Source organism: Orcinus orca, chromosome 1, assembly GCF_937001465.1.
Source record: "Orcinus orca chromosome 1, mOrcOrc1.1, whole genome shotgun sequence".
In the NCBI taxonomy this organism is placed as follows: Eukaryota; Metazoa; Chordata; class Mammalia; order Artiodactyla; family Delphinidae; genus Orcinus; species Orcinus orca.
The window spans coordinates 9,733,478-9,746,982 of record NC_064559.1 but is presented as its reverse complement, the minus strand read 5'-3'; the positions used below and the strand labels follow the sequence as shown (position 1 = coordinate 9,746,982).

Sequence of the window (13,505 nt, the reverse complement as noted above, 5' to 3'; positions counted from 1 at the left end):
AATAAACTCAGCTTCTCTTAAGGACACACAAAATAAAAATCAGAACATTTCTATGAGGCAGGAGAACGAAATTCCTCATTAGGCGTATAGGGAGTTTACTGCATAGCTGATAACTGAAAACACCGCTAAATCATCAGTACTGTGACCATCTTCTCGCAAGTGGCAGGCACTTGTCATACTTGTTGAACTGAAAACATCTAAATCATCATGAATCAGTATGCCTGTTTCATGTAACCTTGAGTAAATGTACTGCTGCGTGCTCTCCACTGCCCCCCTGCCGTGACAGGGCAGCCAGGAGAGCCCCTGGGCAGCTGGAGGAGAGGCCGGTCCCTCGCTTACCTGCTGGACCTCACTAAGGATGGAGTACGCAGCCTGGATCTGCCTTTTGCTCAGCTTCCCCAAGGGCATCTTCTGAAGGTCAATCTGAGGAGACAGGGGTATTTTTCCCTTTGAAAGCACTGTGCAGGGAGATGATAGGAGAGCTGGACCAAGCGGCACCCCAGGCCTCCTGGGCCCTTACAGAAGCAGTCACAAGTCTTTCTGGTCCTCCCGGGGACACCCGGTGACCCAGCTCCATGGGCTTTGCAGCCTCGCCCCCACTGCAGGGGACAGGAGTCTGGGAGGGAAGATTCTGGCTCACTGCCATTTGCGGCAGGGAAAAGCCAAGCAGGGCCCGCCCACCCCGGCACTCAGTCTGAAACAGCCCCACGCTTCTGGAAGAAGGTGACACAGCAGGACTCCCATCTAATTCCAAAGTGAGGACGAAGGTGCACCCTCCCTGGGGTCTCAGAGCCAAGGCCATTCCCACCCGGAAAATAAGAACCATAAAGCGGTGAAAATTATTTTTCAGAGGACACACCCCTGAACATACATGCTTACACCAAATCAACAGTGTGCCCTTCAAATCAGTCACCCCAAAGGTTAAACATCCGTCCCTACGACAGTGCTGCTCACAATACCTTGGGAACCAGCATCCAGGGAGGTGGCAAGCTGGCTGCAGCGGCAGAAGCGTGAACTCTGGGGGCCGAGGCCTGGTCGCCAGCTAGCGGGCGAGGCACCCGCTCCCCGTGGGAGCGACCTGCCCGAAAGCTGCCTCGGCCCCTCTCCCGCCTCAGTGCCGCACGGGGCCCCTCACCCTGAAACCGGAGCCACTGTCTCCAGGGCTGTTCCCAGTGGACCCTCTGAGCTCCCGGCCCCAGCACTGCACCTTGCCCGTCTTGACATCTCCAGCACCTGCAGGGCCTGGAACAAAGACTGGGCTGGATGAGCACTTGAGAGATGAGACCACTACGCCGATTAAATGAAACAGGATGTGAAAGTGCTCACAGCCCATGAGGAACCGATCAGGGGCCAGTGGTGACAGCGTCTAATGATGACAAGCTATGGCACCTCAGCGTCTCTGTACCCTCAGTACTGTCCATCCCCAGGGGAGAGCCGGTTTCTGGGAAGAGTTAAATAGTTGGCGCTCAGTCCGGGGAAGGAGGTAGGTAATGTATTCTGAGCCAAGACCACAGTAAAATAAAAGAACAGAGTGACCTTAGCATGGACTGAGTTGGCTCTAAAGCAATTCTAAAGAAGGAACTCCGGAAGATGCTCTGACCAAGGGCAGTGTGACCAGAGTGAGAGCACATGCTCTGAGGGGAGCGGCTTCCCTGAGCTGTCTCATTTCGGTGTTTATTTAAAAAAAGACCTGGTGTCTCTAACCGACACCCTCAACACACACACACACACACAAAGGCCACAAGAACAGGAACAGGGCTCAACCAACACAAGCTGCCTCCCCTCCCGACTGTGGGCTGGGGGCAGGGGCTCCACAGCAGCTGTGTTTAGGGAGAAAGTGAAAAGTGGGAGAGATGCCTTGGGCTCAGGGCACTGAGAGCCACAGCTGCAGCCAGAGGGAGGCTTCGAGAGCTGTAGCCAGGAGTCTGGATACAGCACACACCCTCCCGACCTCAGCTGGGACTCTGCTCTGGGCTCAGGACTCACCCGCCTTACAGGGAGCGCTCAGTTCCCCTGGGCACCATGTTTACTCATCCACCTGGCCACCCAATCCCACGTGGAGCCCATCAGGCTGGGAGCGGGCGCCCCCCCTCGCCACATTCTCAACACAGGCTGCCTTCCAGCAGCAGGCCCCTGGCCCTCTGCCTCCTCTTATCAACTAGTTCCCTGTCTTGAGTGTAAAACAAGCTTAAAAAAAAAAGTCATTTTCACAGAAAGAGACTGGGTCTGATCACAGTTGAGAAATTCTATGAATCACAGATAAGCCAGAGCACAGGAAGCCGGAAATGATACGTGGGACATTTCTTTTGAAACGTTAATGAAACGAAGTTGCCTCCTGCCCTCCTCCCCGCCTCCGCACATCTCGCTGCCAGCATTCCTGGGGAGCCCACCCACAAGCTGTTCAAACTAGTCAGACCTCCCAGACAGAAGTCGGGTTGTTTATCTGTTTGAACAAGACATCCGCACAAGCCCTGGCTATCTTCAAACCCATTAGGGGTTTCCTGGGAGGTGACCCAACACTCAGTTTTCTAACAAGAGTGGAGCCTGAGCAGTCCTGCCAGGCTGAGCTCCAGACACGGAGATGCGGGGCTGAGGAAGAGAGGCTGCCAGTGGTTTATACCACTCAGATTCGTCCCGCCCCCCTCCAAGGCTGCCGGGAGCCTCTAGGAAGGCCCTGGGAAGAGGCAGGGAGGGAGCCAGCCGGCGAAGGGGCGCAATGGCCAAGGCCATCTGCAATTCTTGCTCTCTCGGCTGGCCCCTGCTTGTTTTTCAGAGCAGCCTGAAGCTTCTGGGCTCGGTGGCTGGAGAAGAGGGGAGAGTCTGTTTGCCAGCCGGATGTCAGCAGCGCCTGGACGACCTCTGTGGGAATGCCCCTTGGGTGAGCACTCAAGACCTCTGATGCCAGAGGCAGCAAGAAGAAGGGGCCCTTCTGCACTCATTTCCCAGGGAAACAAACTGAAAACGCCTGGCCTTGGCCAGGGTCCCCGCCACTTTCCCTGGACAAAAACAAATACCATCACCCCCATCCCACCCAGCCCAATCTCTCCTTAAAAACAGCTGGTATGAATTTTATCTGATGAAGCAAGTGTCAGAAGCTCTCTGCATTTCTGTCAATGCTGGTTACAGGAGTTCTTTTACTGTAAGTGGGCTATGTCTTGGACTTCCCATGACAGCCCCAGGTGGCCCGTTTGGTTGGGCCATGAAAGACCATGCCCACACTCCATCATGGCAATGAGGGGAAAAGTGCAAGTGGGTCTAGGGACCCAGGGGACAACACACCATCTATTTCACAGCAGGTCAACGATCCTCTGCAAAAGAGCACACACCCCAGGCCTCAGAGCTCCTGCATGTCTCAGGCTGAAGACCAGCCACCAAACTCGTTGCCAACTCGGCACTCAAATCATCAACCCCAGCGAACGCTCACAAATAAAACAAAAAGTGCAGTAACCTCGTACTCCACCATGGCTTTCTTCATACTTTCCACATCAAAGATCATCTTAATGAGGTCCTGCACTGGCTTGGGGAGCTTGGACTTGGTGCCAGGGTTTACCGTCAGCTTCTTTACTGCCTCTTCATCCTTTAGGGAAAAAGAAAATCAGGAAGGGACACAAACAACCTAAGCAAAGTGGTGGTGGTGTTTGGCAGAGAAAGGACACAGGATGGAGCGCCACCAGCCAAAAAAAAAAAGCTGAGTGTTAATCAAAAGGGCTTGGCGTTAGTTGCCAGGAGAAGCATGTATGCGTGTGTACAGGACCAGATACTTGCTGTGCACCCCTCCAGGTCCTCCTGGCTGCTCCAGATTCTCACTCCAGACACCACTGAAGCATCCAGCTCTGTACAGGCAGACCCGCAGGTACCCACACTCCCCTCATGCCCTCACCTCCTCCCTCACTGCCTCCCATGCCGGGGGTGCTGGTGCCCTGTGCCTGGGAACCTGCCCGGGGGCCCACTCCTGCCCAACCTGGAAGTGCTGGGCAGCTATGAGGGTGATCCTTGGACCCAGGGGACACTGGACTGATGGACAAATCTTGTCTCCTTTCTTCTCTTGCTCTGCCTCCCCAAAGACGGAATCCACACAGCATTCTCTATAGTGCCAGAGGACCACGCTAACAGTCCGACTTCCCGCCAGGCAGCTAAAGTGCATCCCAGCATCAACCCTCCCAAGTCTGCACCCCTCACCCCGGTTCCCTGGGACTGCTCTTCCCAATATTCTACTAGCACAGGACTTCACCCCTGCCATCCGGGGAATCCAGGCTGAGCCAAGATCCGGCTATGCTGAAAACGCCTTAACCCTTCTCACGTTTGAACCCACAAGGGCAGGGACTATGACCATCATGGTGTCCCCTAACAACTAACGGTGTTTGGTATTTGTTTTGAATGAAGGTAACTGGCATTGGGCCTTGAGCCTGGACTCTGCCTGGCTTAACAAAGGTGCAGAGGAACCTGTGTGCTAGTGCTCAGGGCTGCTGCTGTCAGGGGCACAACACATCTACTCTTGATGCGGAAACCCAAGTCTTAGATGCATTCTTATCCTCTAGCTCAGTGGTCCCCAATCTTTTTGGCACCAGGGACCGGTTTTGTGGAAGACAATTTTTCCACGGACTGGGGGTGGGGGAATGGTTTCGGGATGATTCAGGTGCATTACATTTATTGTGCACTTTATTTCTATTATTAGTACACTGTAATAGATAATTAAATAATTATACAGCTCACCATAATGCAGAATCAGTGGGAGCCCCGAGCTTGATTTCACTTGCCACTCACTGATAGGGTTTTGATATGAGTCTGCAAGCAACTGATTTATTATGGTCTCTGTGCAGTCAAACCTCTCTGCTAATGATGATCTGTATTTGCAGCCGCTCCCCAGAGCTGGCATCACCGCCTCAGCTCCACCTCGGATCATCGGGCATTAGATTCTCATAAGGAGCACGCAACCTGGATCCCTTGCGCACGCAGTTCACAGTAGGGTTCGCACTCCTATGAGAATCTAACGCCGTCGCTGATCTGACAGGGGCGGAGCTCAGGCGGTAACGGGAGCGATGGGGAGCGCCTGTAAATACAGATGAAGCTTGGCTCGCTCGCCTGCCCCCCACATCCTGCTGTGCGGCCCGGTTCCTAGTAGGTACTGGTCCATGGCCCAGGGATTGGGGACCCCTGCTATAGCTGTAACTTCACTGAAGGCAAACTATTAGTATGTTAAAAAGCCTTATTTAAACACATATACTCTGTGACCTGGTAACTCGATCTCTAATGATAACAAGCACAGAGGTAAGTATATCAGCACCATTATAGCAAATATCTGGGAATAATCTAAGTATCTAATTGGGGCATGGGAGGGTGTTGTTTGGTAAATCACAAATAATGGCCACCCACAGGATGGAATTCTATACAGACTTAAGAAATGATGCTCTAGTTCAGTGCAGTTTAATACAGTAGTCACTGGTTTTGACATGTGGCCACTCTGAATTGAGCTGTGTTGTAAGAGCTAAAAATACACCAGCTCTCAAATATTCAGTTAAAAAAAAAAGGTAAAAATATCTCAATGATATTAATATATCAAAATGATAATATTTTGGATATTCTGGGTTAAACACATAACTAGTATTAATTTCACTGTTTCATTTTGCTTTTTAAAATGTAGCTACTAGAATGTTTAAAATTGCCTAAGTGGCTGCCTATCTCTCTCTGTTGGACAGCATTGCTCTAGAAGACATGGGGAAATGCTCCTAGAACAGTAAGGCCAAAAGCTGGTGGTGAAAATACAGTATGTAGGGAAAGACTCCAGTGTTACATTGGGGAAAAGTAGCTGTGAAGTGAAAGAAGTATATAAAGACATACACCATGATTTTAATTCTTTGTGCCTCTGTCGTTCTCAAAATTTTCTAAAACAAATACAGTTGACCCTTGAGCAACTCAGGGACTAAGGGCATTAACCTTCTGTGCAGTCGAAAATCCGAGAATAACAGAGTTGGTCCTCCATATTCCTGGTTTCTCCCTATCCTCAGTGCTGCATCCGTGGATTCAACCAACCACGGATTGTGTGGAACTGTAGTATTTACTAATGAAAAAAATTCCACATGTAAGTGGACCCATGCAGTTCAAACCTGTGTTGCTCAACTGTATATATTTTTGAAATGGGAACAATAAACTCACTAGGGGGCACTGCTTAGTTAGACCAAGTCTGTGCAACTCTAAACTCCCAAGTTCTCCACCTCAACATTATACAAGAGCTAATTTCTATTTTTAATGGTAGAGCTCATGACACTCTCTATAAACTAGAGAATTCTCCCTTTAACACATGTTAGGCCTCAAAAATTTGGAATTAAATCTGTACCATCTACAAATCTCTTTCTTTCTGCAATATAAGCGTGCACCACTCCCCATTATAAAAGCAGTAAGTTTTCATATAAAAACAAGGTGGGACTTCCCTGGTGGCACAGTGGTTAAGAATCTGCCTGCCAATGCAGGGGACACGGGTTTGATCCCTGGTCCGGGAAGATCCCACGGGCTGCGGACCAACTAAGCCCGTGGACCACAACCACGGAGCCTGCGCTCTAGAGCCCGCGAGCCACAACTACCGAAGCCCACGTGCTGCAACTACTGAAGCCCGCCCACCACAACGAAGAGTAGCCCCTGCTCGCTGCAGCTAGAGAAAGCCCACATGCAGCAACGTAGACCCAACACAGCCAAAAATAAAAATAAAATAAAATAAAAACAAGGTAAGCATTTTGTGAAAACCAATGGCCACCAAAGTAGCAACAAATATAAATAATGGGAAATTATTAGGAAATAATTTGGGACTAAAAACTGGGACCTACTGGAGCATGTCAAGTCACTATAATTCTATCTTGATGGTAAAGCAAGTCGCGTGATCTATGATTCAACATAGCTTCAGATAAGAAACCTCACCTGGAATCTGTGAATTACTCCCTGTCGTGTTTAGGGAGCAACTTCAAAGACCGTTCCTCCTTGACAGTCTTAAAAATGCTTACACTGCTTGTTCTCATCTAAGCGCCATCTCCTATTTCACGGGGTAGATTCTATTCATGAAAGGGTGCTGGATTTTATGAAATGCTTTTTCTATGTTTATCAGGATGACTATGTGGCTTCTGTCCTTTATTCTATTCACGTTACATTACATGGACTTGACTTCCATGTTGAACCAACCTTGCATTCCTGGGATAAATCCCACTCAGTCATGGTGCATAAATCCTCAAGTGCTGCTAGACTCGGTTTGTTAGTATTTTGTTGAGGATTTTGCATCTATATTTATAAGGATATTGGACTGGAGTTTTCTCGGGATGTCTTTGTTCGTCTTTGGTATCAGGATAATACTGGTCTCACATAATGAGTTGAAGAGTGTTTCCTCCTCTTCTCTCTCTTGGAAAAGTTTATGAAGGACCAGTATTAATTCTTTAACCATTTGATAAGATTCACCAATGATGCCATCTGTTCCATGGCATGTTTTTAAAAGAATAGTGTCCCTTCCTTTTATCAGAACTAGAAGGTGTAAGAGCATTAAGTGATTACCTGGCCATAGTCAATCTCCAGAGGGTAGAACTTTTTGGGGTGTTTTGTGAAGTTTTTGGAGTGCCAGGCATTCCCGGTTTTCTCTTCATATAATTTCGTAAAATGCTCAATGGCCTCCTCCTTGGATGGCATCTGCTCCAGTTTGTTACTACCAATTACCGTGCCCACGCGGCCCCAGGACCTGAATATCCAATACCTGTGGGAGGAGAGGAGGAACACCAGATACAAATTCAAGGGTCAGCCTGTTGTACTTCAGGATGAGTTTCGCTTCCCTGCCATTCCCCTTGAGGGAGAAACAACTGCAAACACCCCAAAATGATGGTGACTGACAAAGAGGAACAAAAGCAACTGGTATTACAATGAAGGACCTTAATTTTACTTTGATTAAACTGAGTGTTGTAAGTTTAGAGTAATTTAAAAATGCCCTTCCAAATCATATTGGCAAATGGGCTATAAAAAGTACCAAAGAACAGGTGTTAACCTTGTATCTGGCAGCCAAACTTGAGGAGTAAATCCTGAGGCCTACAGAACTTTACATAAGAGTATCCAATTCTTCTCCCCAAAGAAACACAGCAAGCAACACTTGGAAGTCATGCGTCCAAGGTGATGCAACCATCAACGACGTGTGTTAAAAATAATGAAGAACCTTTGGCTCAGATCAGAGGCTGAGATGTGATGAAATGGGAGGGGGCGGGCCACTGGCCTGCAGGGTCAGCCACCTACAGACCCAGGCTAGCATCTTCAGTTTCTATCTCAATCTAGGGCCAAGTCTTGGGTACCCTGTGGGCTGTGCTGCCTAGCTTTGGGCGAGTTCATTTTTTTTAGTGGAAATCATGCATAAGTTAAATTTTACATCACAATAAACACAGATATATTGGAAATCCAGAAAGATGTGGATGCATTTTAAAAATAAAACCAGAGATTTCAAAGAAGATTTGGGGCTTCCTGCTGGCTTTCTGGGCTACTGCCCAGAGAAATACAAATTCATTCTCTGCTGGGTTATTTCCCTCTGGAAATGTTTGGAAGACACCACGCTGACCTATCCTGAAAAAAACCTTCTAACAGCCCACACTGTCCTTTCCCTCTAAAAACCAATAAATCTAGGCCACCAGAATAACGCCCATGTCCAAAATCACCATTAGAATTTGCTTGCTGGAGGTGGACAATTCTGTTCTCATTTGCTTGTTGTTTAACACACTCTGGCACTCAGCACATTTCCACAAAAACCCTATCCCTTCTCCTGCACTCCAGTACACATCTAGCTTTTGGAAGGTATGTTTTACAAGCAAGATACCCTACTTCGACCTTCTAATCTCCAGCAAGAGTAGGTAGTAAAGTAAATGACGCAGGCTTTTATTTCTTCAGAAATTTTAAGTAGCCACACAGATATTGTGTGCTCTTTTAAGGGTCACTTCTGACATCCACATTTTCAATGAAAGGTTTGGTGAGATGTGAAGAGCCTGAGCCTGCCAGTGCCTACAACCTGCGGCTGGCCAAGATGCACCAGGCGCTGACTGTATCTCCCGGGGGCTGCCACTCTCACAGGGGTTTTGCCTTTCAACAAGGAAAGCTTTTTGGATCTCCTGGAGTTCCAATGTGTAAACTGTTTTCATTTGCTAAAAAGGAAAGGTCAGTTTAATATACGAAAGTGCTCCCCCCACCTTCCCCACTTACATGCAGCTCCTGTTCTGTGCTGGCTGCAATGAGGGCCCATTGACTTGGCAGAGAACTGCCCGTACTAGTGAAGTGTGCGTGGCCAAGCCAGCCCAGTCCCTCAGCACCCCAGAACTGGCTCTTACCTGCCTCCACTATGCTCAAAATAAAACAGATGCAAACCCAAACGCCTTTAGTAACTGGGGAGCCCGAGGTAACACTGATGAGTGAGGACAGAAAGGCTGTCTGGGGGCGAGGGCCTCTTCCCTCCCTCACTGCAGGCCTCATGACACACCCATGCTCTTCATGAGGCGGCTGGCTTCCCAGGAGCACTGAGAGCCTCTCAGGAGCACAGCTCTGCTGGACACTCCCGCCCTCGGCACACCTGCTCTCTTTGTCATCCTCCAGGAGCTGCAGCTTGTAATAGGAGTTGGTTCCCTTAACGATGTCCACCAGGCCGAGGGTGGCGCTGAAGACCTTCCCGCCTTTCTCCAGGACGTGTGCGCTGTGTTCCAGACCTGTCACGGACAGAGCTCCTGTGATGAGTCTCACAGGGAGAAGGGGGTCTGCAGGCTCCCCACAAGACGTGTGCGTTCTCAGGACCGGGGAGCCTTGAGGCCAGAGGGCGAGGCGCAGCCCTGTCCCACATGGTTTCCCTCATCAACGGGGTGCCCACAGCTCACTCTGCTCACTCCCGTTCCCTTACCAGAATCAGGGTCGACAGCTGCTCCTCCTTTAAGAGTTAATTTCATTCTCTTTTCAGATTTGTTGGTACCTTGGAAGGGGATAGAGAAGTGCAAACATTAAATTAAAAATAAATAAAAAGGAAGGGGAAGGTAGCAGGCAGGGCGAGTGGGTCACCTTCACCTGTGTCAGATGTCAACATGGCATCTGTGTGCTGCCTCGCACCATCCTGCGCCCAGGGAAAACGAATGAGAAAACTGGTGTGGGCAGCGTTCAAAAGACCATTCGGGCGCAAAGGGAGAGGCTGTGCACAGGCGGACCTGGCCAGCCTGGCAGAGGCCACGGCCCCCGGCAGGATGGGGCCACGGCAGGGCGGGGCAGCTCGGGACCTCACCTTCCTCCTTGACGGGGCCCTTGCTCTTCTTGGAGAGCACAGCCCCCGACTTCCCCTTTGGGGCCACAGCTTCAACAGGCTCTGCCTTCACCTCGGCCCCCCAGGGGGACAAGAGGTGGGTTGAGAGCAACTCCTGAAGGCTCTTGGTCGAGGTGGAGATGTCCTGGAGGAAATCCTCAGACACGACGCGGACGTTAGCTTCTTTTACTTCCTCCATCTTTTTATTCATCTTGTCGACCTCCTCTGTTCAAATCGGAGGGAAAGAACTTTGAAATCTTAAATCACTACACAGTTATTACTTGCTGGGTACTTCCCAACCCTCGTCACCCACAGCTCTCCTCTCCTTCAAAATCTAGTGCTTGGGGCTTCCCTGGTGGCACAGTGGTTGGGAGTCCGCCTGCCGATGTAGGGGACACGGGTTCGTGCCCCGTCCGGGAAGATCCCACATGCCGCGGAGCGGCTGGGCCCGTGAGCCACGGCCGCTGAGCCTGTGCGTCCGGAGCCTGTGCTCCGCAACAGGAGAGGCCACAGCAGTGAGAGGCCCGCGTACCGCAAAAAAATAAATAAATAAATAAAAAATCTAGTGCTTGGGGCCTTGGTTCATTTCCACAATCGTCTCTCACCAGCAACATCCCCCTTTTTCTAAGGTGCGATGAGTGAGAGCTGCTTTCTCCAAACCCTTCTACAGAACGAGATGTTAATAGGTATTACATAGAGAAAGGAGGTCAAATTCCTATGGGAAGAGCGGTGTACTGTTTTCTGGTCTTGGAAACTCACAATGGTCGTCGGCATATTAAGCCTGCAAAGAAGCCTGTTCACCTTCGTTTAACTCTGCATTTTCCAAACTTGCTTAAGCTGTGAACTTTTTGCCTGGAGGCAAACCAACCAACATCTTGTGAACAAGGTGAGAAGAGTGGGCTGTTACAGTCTTTACTTGGGAGTTTTCGGTACGTGAATATAGACCACAGCATGGAGCAGCAGTGCCAAGTACAAGTGCCCACACCCCTTTCCAGAGGACCTGAACAATGCCAGCGATGGTAAGAGACACATTTTTGGGGTCCCTCTGTGTGTCGGACACTGTGCTCGGCACTTCACCTCGTTTAATTCTCAACACCACCATGAGAGACAGGGATCCCTCTGGTTCACAGGCAGACTGAACTCACTTTTGCTACTGATGCACAGGGAGGCCTTGTTGACGGTCCCTGTCAACTTCCCCCCGAGTTTCTCGATTGTGGCCTTCACTTCATCCTTGTTCCGGGAGAGTTTCCCAAGAGTCAGGATCTTCATGTTGGATAACGGCTTGTCTGGGATGGGAGAAAAGGATCACTAGGCAGGGCTGCTGCCCGGGGTGGAGGGTGGGAGCAGGAGACCAGGCAGCAGCTCCCAGGGGAAAGCCAGACCGGCTGCAAGGCCCCCGAACGGCCTCAGCACCCTCTCTGATCAGGGAGAAAGGGATCTCCTTGAGGAGAAGTCTACATAAACAGAAGAGTAAGAGTAGCAGGAAAGCAGAGGACAGGATAGCAACCTGTACGCAGTCCTCAGCACAGAAAGGACTGGCCAGGGAGAAGCCGTGCACTGACACTGCTCCACAGCAGGCCTCGAGCAGAGGTGGCCGGGGGCGCCCTGGGTCTGCTCCACAGACAGACGAGGAAGACCAGGAGGCCGGCCAGAGGGTGGGACGCCGGGGTCACGTGAACTCCCGATTTCCTTCTGTTATTCTGTTCCCACCCCATGCCTAAAAGCAAACTACAGTTCTCACAGGATGCTTATTAATCAACCCCATTAAAAAAACGAGCCTTGGGGAATTCCCTGGCAGTCCAGTGGTTAGGGCTCCACGCTTCCACTGCAGGGAGCATGGGTTCGATCCCTGGTTGGAGAGCTAAGACCCTGCATGCCGTGCGGCATGGCCAAAAAAAAATTAAAGAAGTAGCCTTGTCCACGGCAGTCACTGAGAGCTTTGGTCAGCATGACCACACTGAGCTGAGAGAACTGATTCAGGCGCCAAGAACACTGGCATTTTAGGTATTTAGCACTGATCCCGGCCAGAAAGACCTGGGTCAGGGGTGTGCCTTCTGTTTGTTGCGAACGGGAACATACAGAGCTGGTTACACATTTCCACAAGAGATGCTGTGGGGAGGAGTCCTTTAAGCTGTCCCTGTGAGGGAGAACAACTAGGGATACCCGCAGGGTTTAACTGAAAGTTGGCCGAGGTCTCCGCAGGGAACGGAATCACTTAGCTGTGAACTGCAAGTAAGGGGAAAGCAGAAGGGACCCTCAGGGCAGGGCCCGGACGTCGACCCCGCCTGGCCCACCACACCTGCTCTTGGACCCAGGCTGCAAGCAGCAGGTTGAACTCGGGATGACCACCCACACGCCCCCTCCCCAGAGGATGGAGGGAGGTCACTGCTGGGCTCACGTTCACAGAAGAATCCTCATCCTCCACCCAGCACACGGTGGCCATGACCATTAGACTACGCCACACGTGTCCCTGAGTAAACAAAGACAGCAGTACCTTCTGCCACAAAAACACAAACTCATCTCACTGCCTTTGTTGGTGTGGAGCACTTCTCGCTGACACTGATCACAATAAGTACGGCAAGTCTCTGCAGGCGACAGAGACCTAGCAGCACATCAGGCTCAGCATGAATGGTGGGGGCAGGGCTGCCCGGAAGCACAAGGCTGGGCCCTGGAATGCTGCTCTGTAGTGTAGCGCAGTCAGGCAGGAGAGTCTGAATGCCACTTGCAGGTAACTGTCTCCCTGGCCTTTCTCAGAAGCCCCCCTCCCCAACCTACCTCCTTCTGCTGGGGGTGGGATGGGGAGAACAAGGGCAGAGCTTCTCCCCAGGATCAGCCAGCGATGGACACCCTCTCCACCCTAAGCTCAGGGCCCCAGTCCCCCCACCCTCCCCCGAGGCTGGCCCGGAGCTGCACCTGGGGGAGCGGAGTTCACAGTGGCAGGCGCTGAGGCTGCAGAGGGCAGGGGTGCTGCCGCCAGCGGGGCGCTGGTCTCTGGGGGGAATATACGGTCCTGCTTTCGGATCTTCAATTTCTTGAGGTAAGAGATTTCTCGGAATTCCTAAAGAGTGTAAGTTTTAGTTAAGAAACCAGTTCTCCCTTGAAATAATCACCTGATAAAGAACTAAAGAATCTTTTTCTTCTTACGATAAAGAATAACACAAAATAGGAAAATTTGAGGCTTTTAGTATGAAATACAGTATTACTGCTGCTATGGTGCTCATTTGCA

The 13,505-nt window shown here is 50.6% G+C and overlaps 1 protein-coding gene across 1 annotated transcript in view; it reads right to left on the bottom strand.

Moving 5' to 3' along the window:
• The window catches only part of PARP1 (poly(ADP-ribose) polymerase 1), a 42,237-nt gene that overhangs the window by 7,684 nt on the left and 21,048 nt on the right, over positions 1 to 13,505 (bottom strand). The window contains exons 8-15 of the mRNA XM_004270976.3: positions 13,193 to 13,337; positions 11,425 to 11,565; positions 10,262 to 10,504; positions 9,890 to 9,958; positions 9,569 to 9,701; positions 7,531 to 7,726; positions 3,449 to 3,577; positions 340 to 423 (exon numbers count right to left, since the gene is read on the bottom strand). Coding sequence (XP_004271024.1) covers positions 340 to 423; positions 3,449 to 3,577; positions 7,531 to 7,726; positions 9,569 to 9,701; positions 9,890 to 9,958; positions 10,262 to 10,504; positions 11,425 to 11,565; positions 13,193 to 13,337 — 1,140 coding nt within the window. The remainder of the gene's footprint in view (positions 1 to 339; positions 424 to 3,448; positions 3,578 to 7,530; positions 7,727 to 9,568; positions 9,702 to 9,889; positions 9,959 to 10,261; positions 10,505 to 11,424; positions 11,566 to 13,192; positions 13,338 to 13,505) is intronic.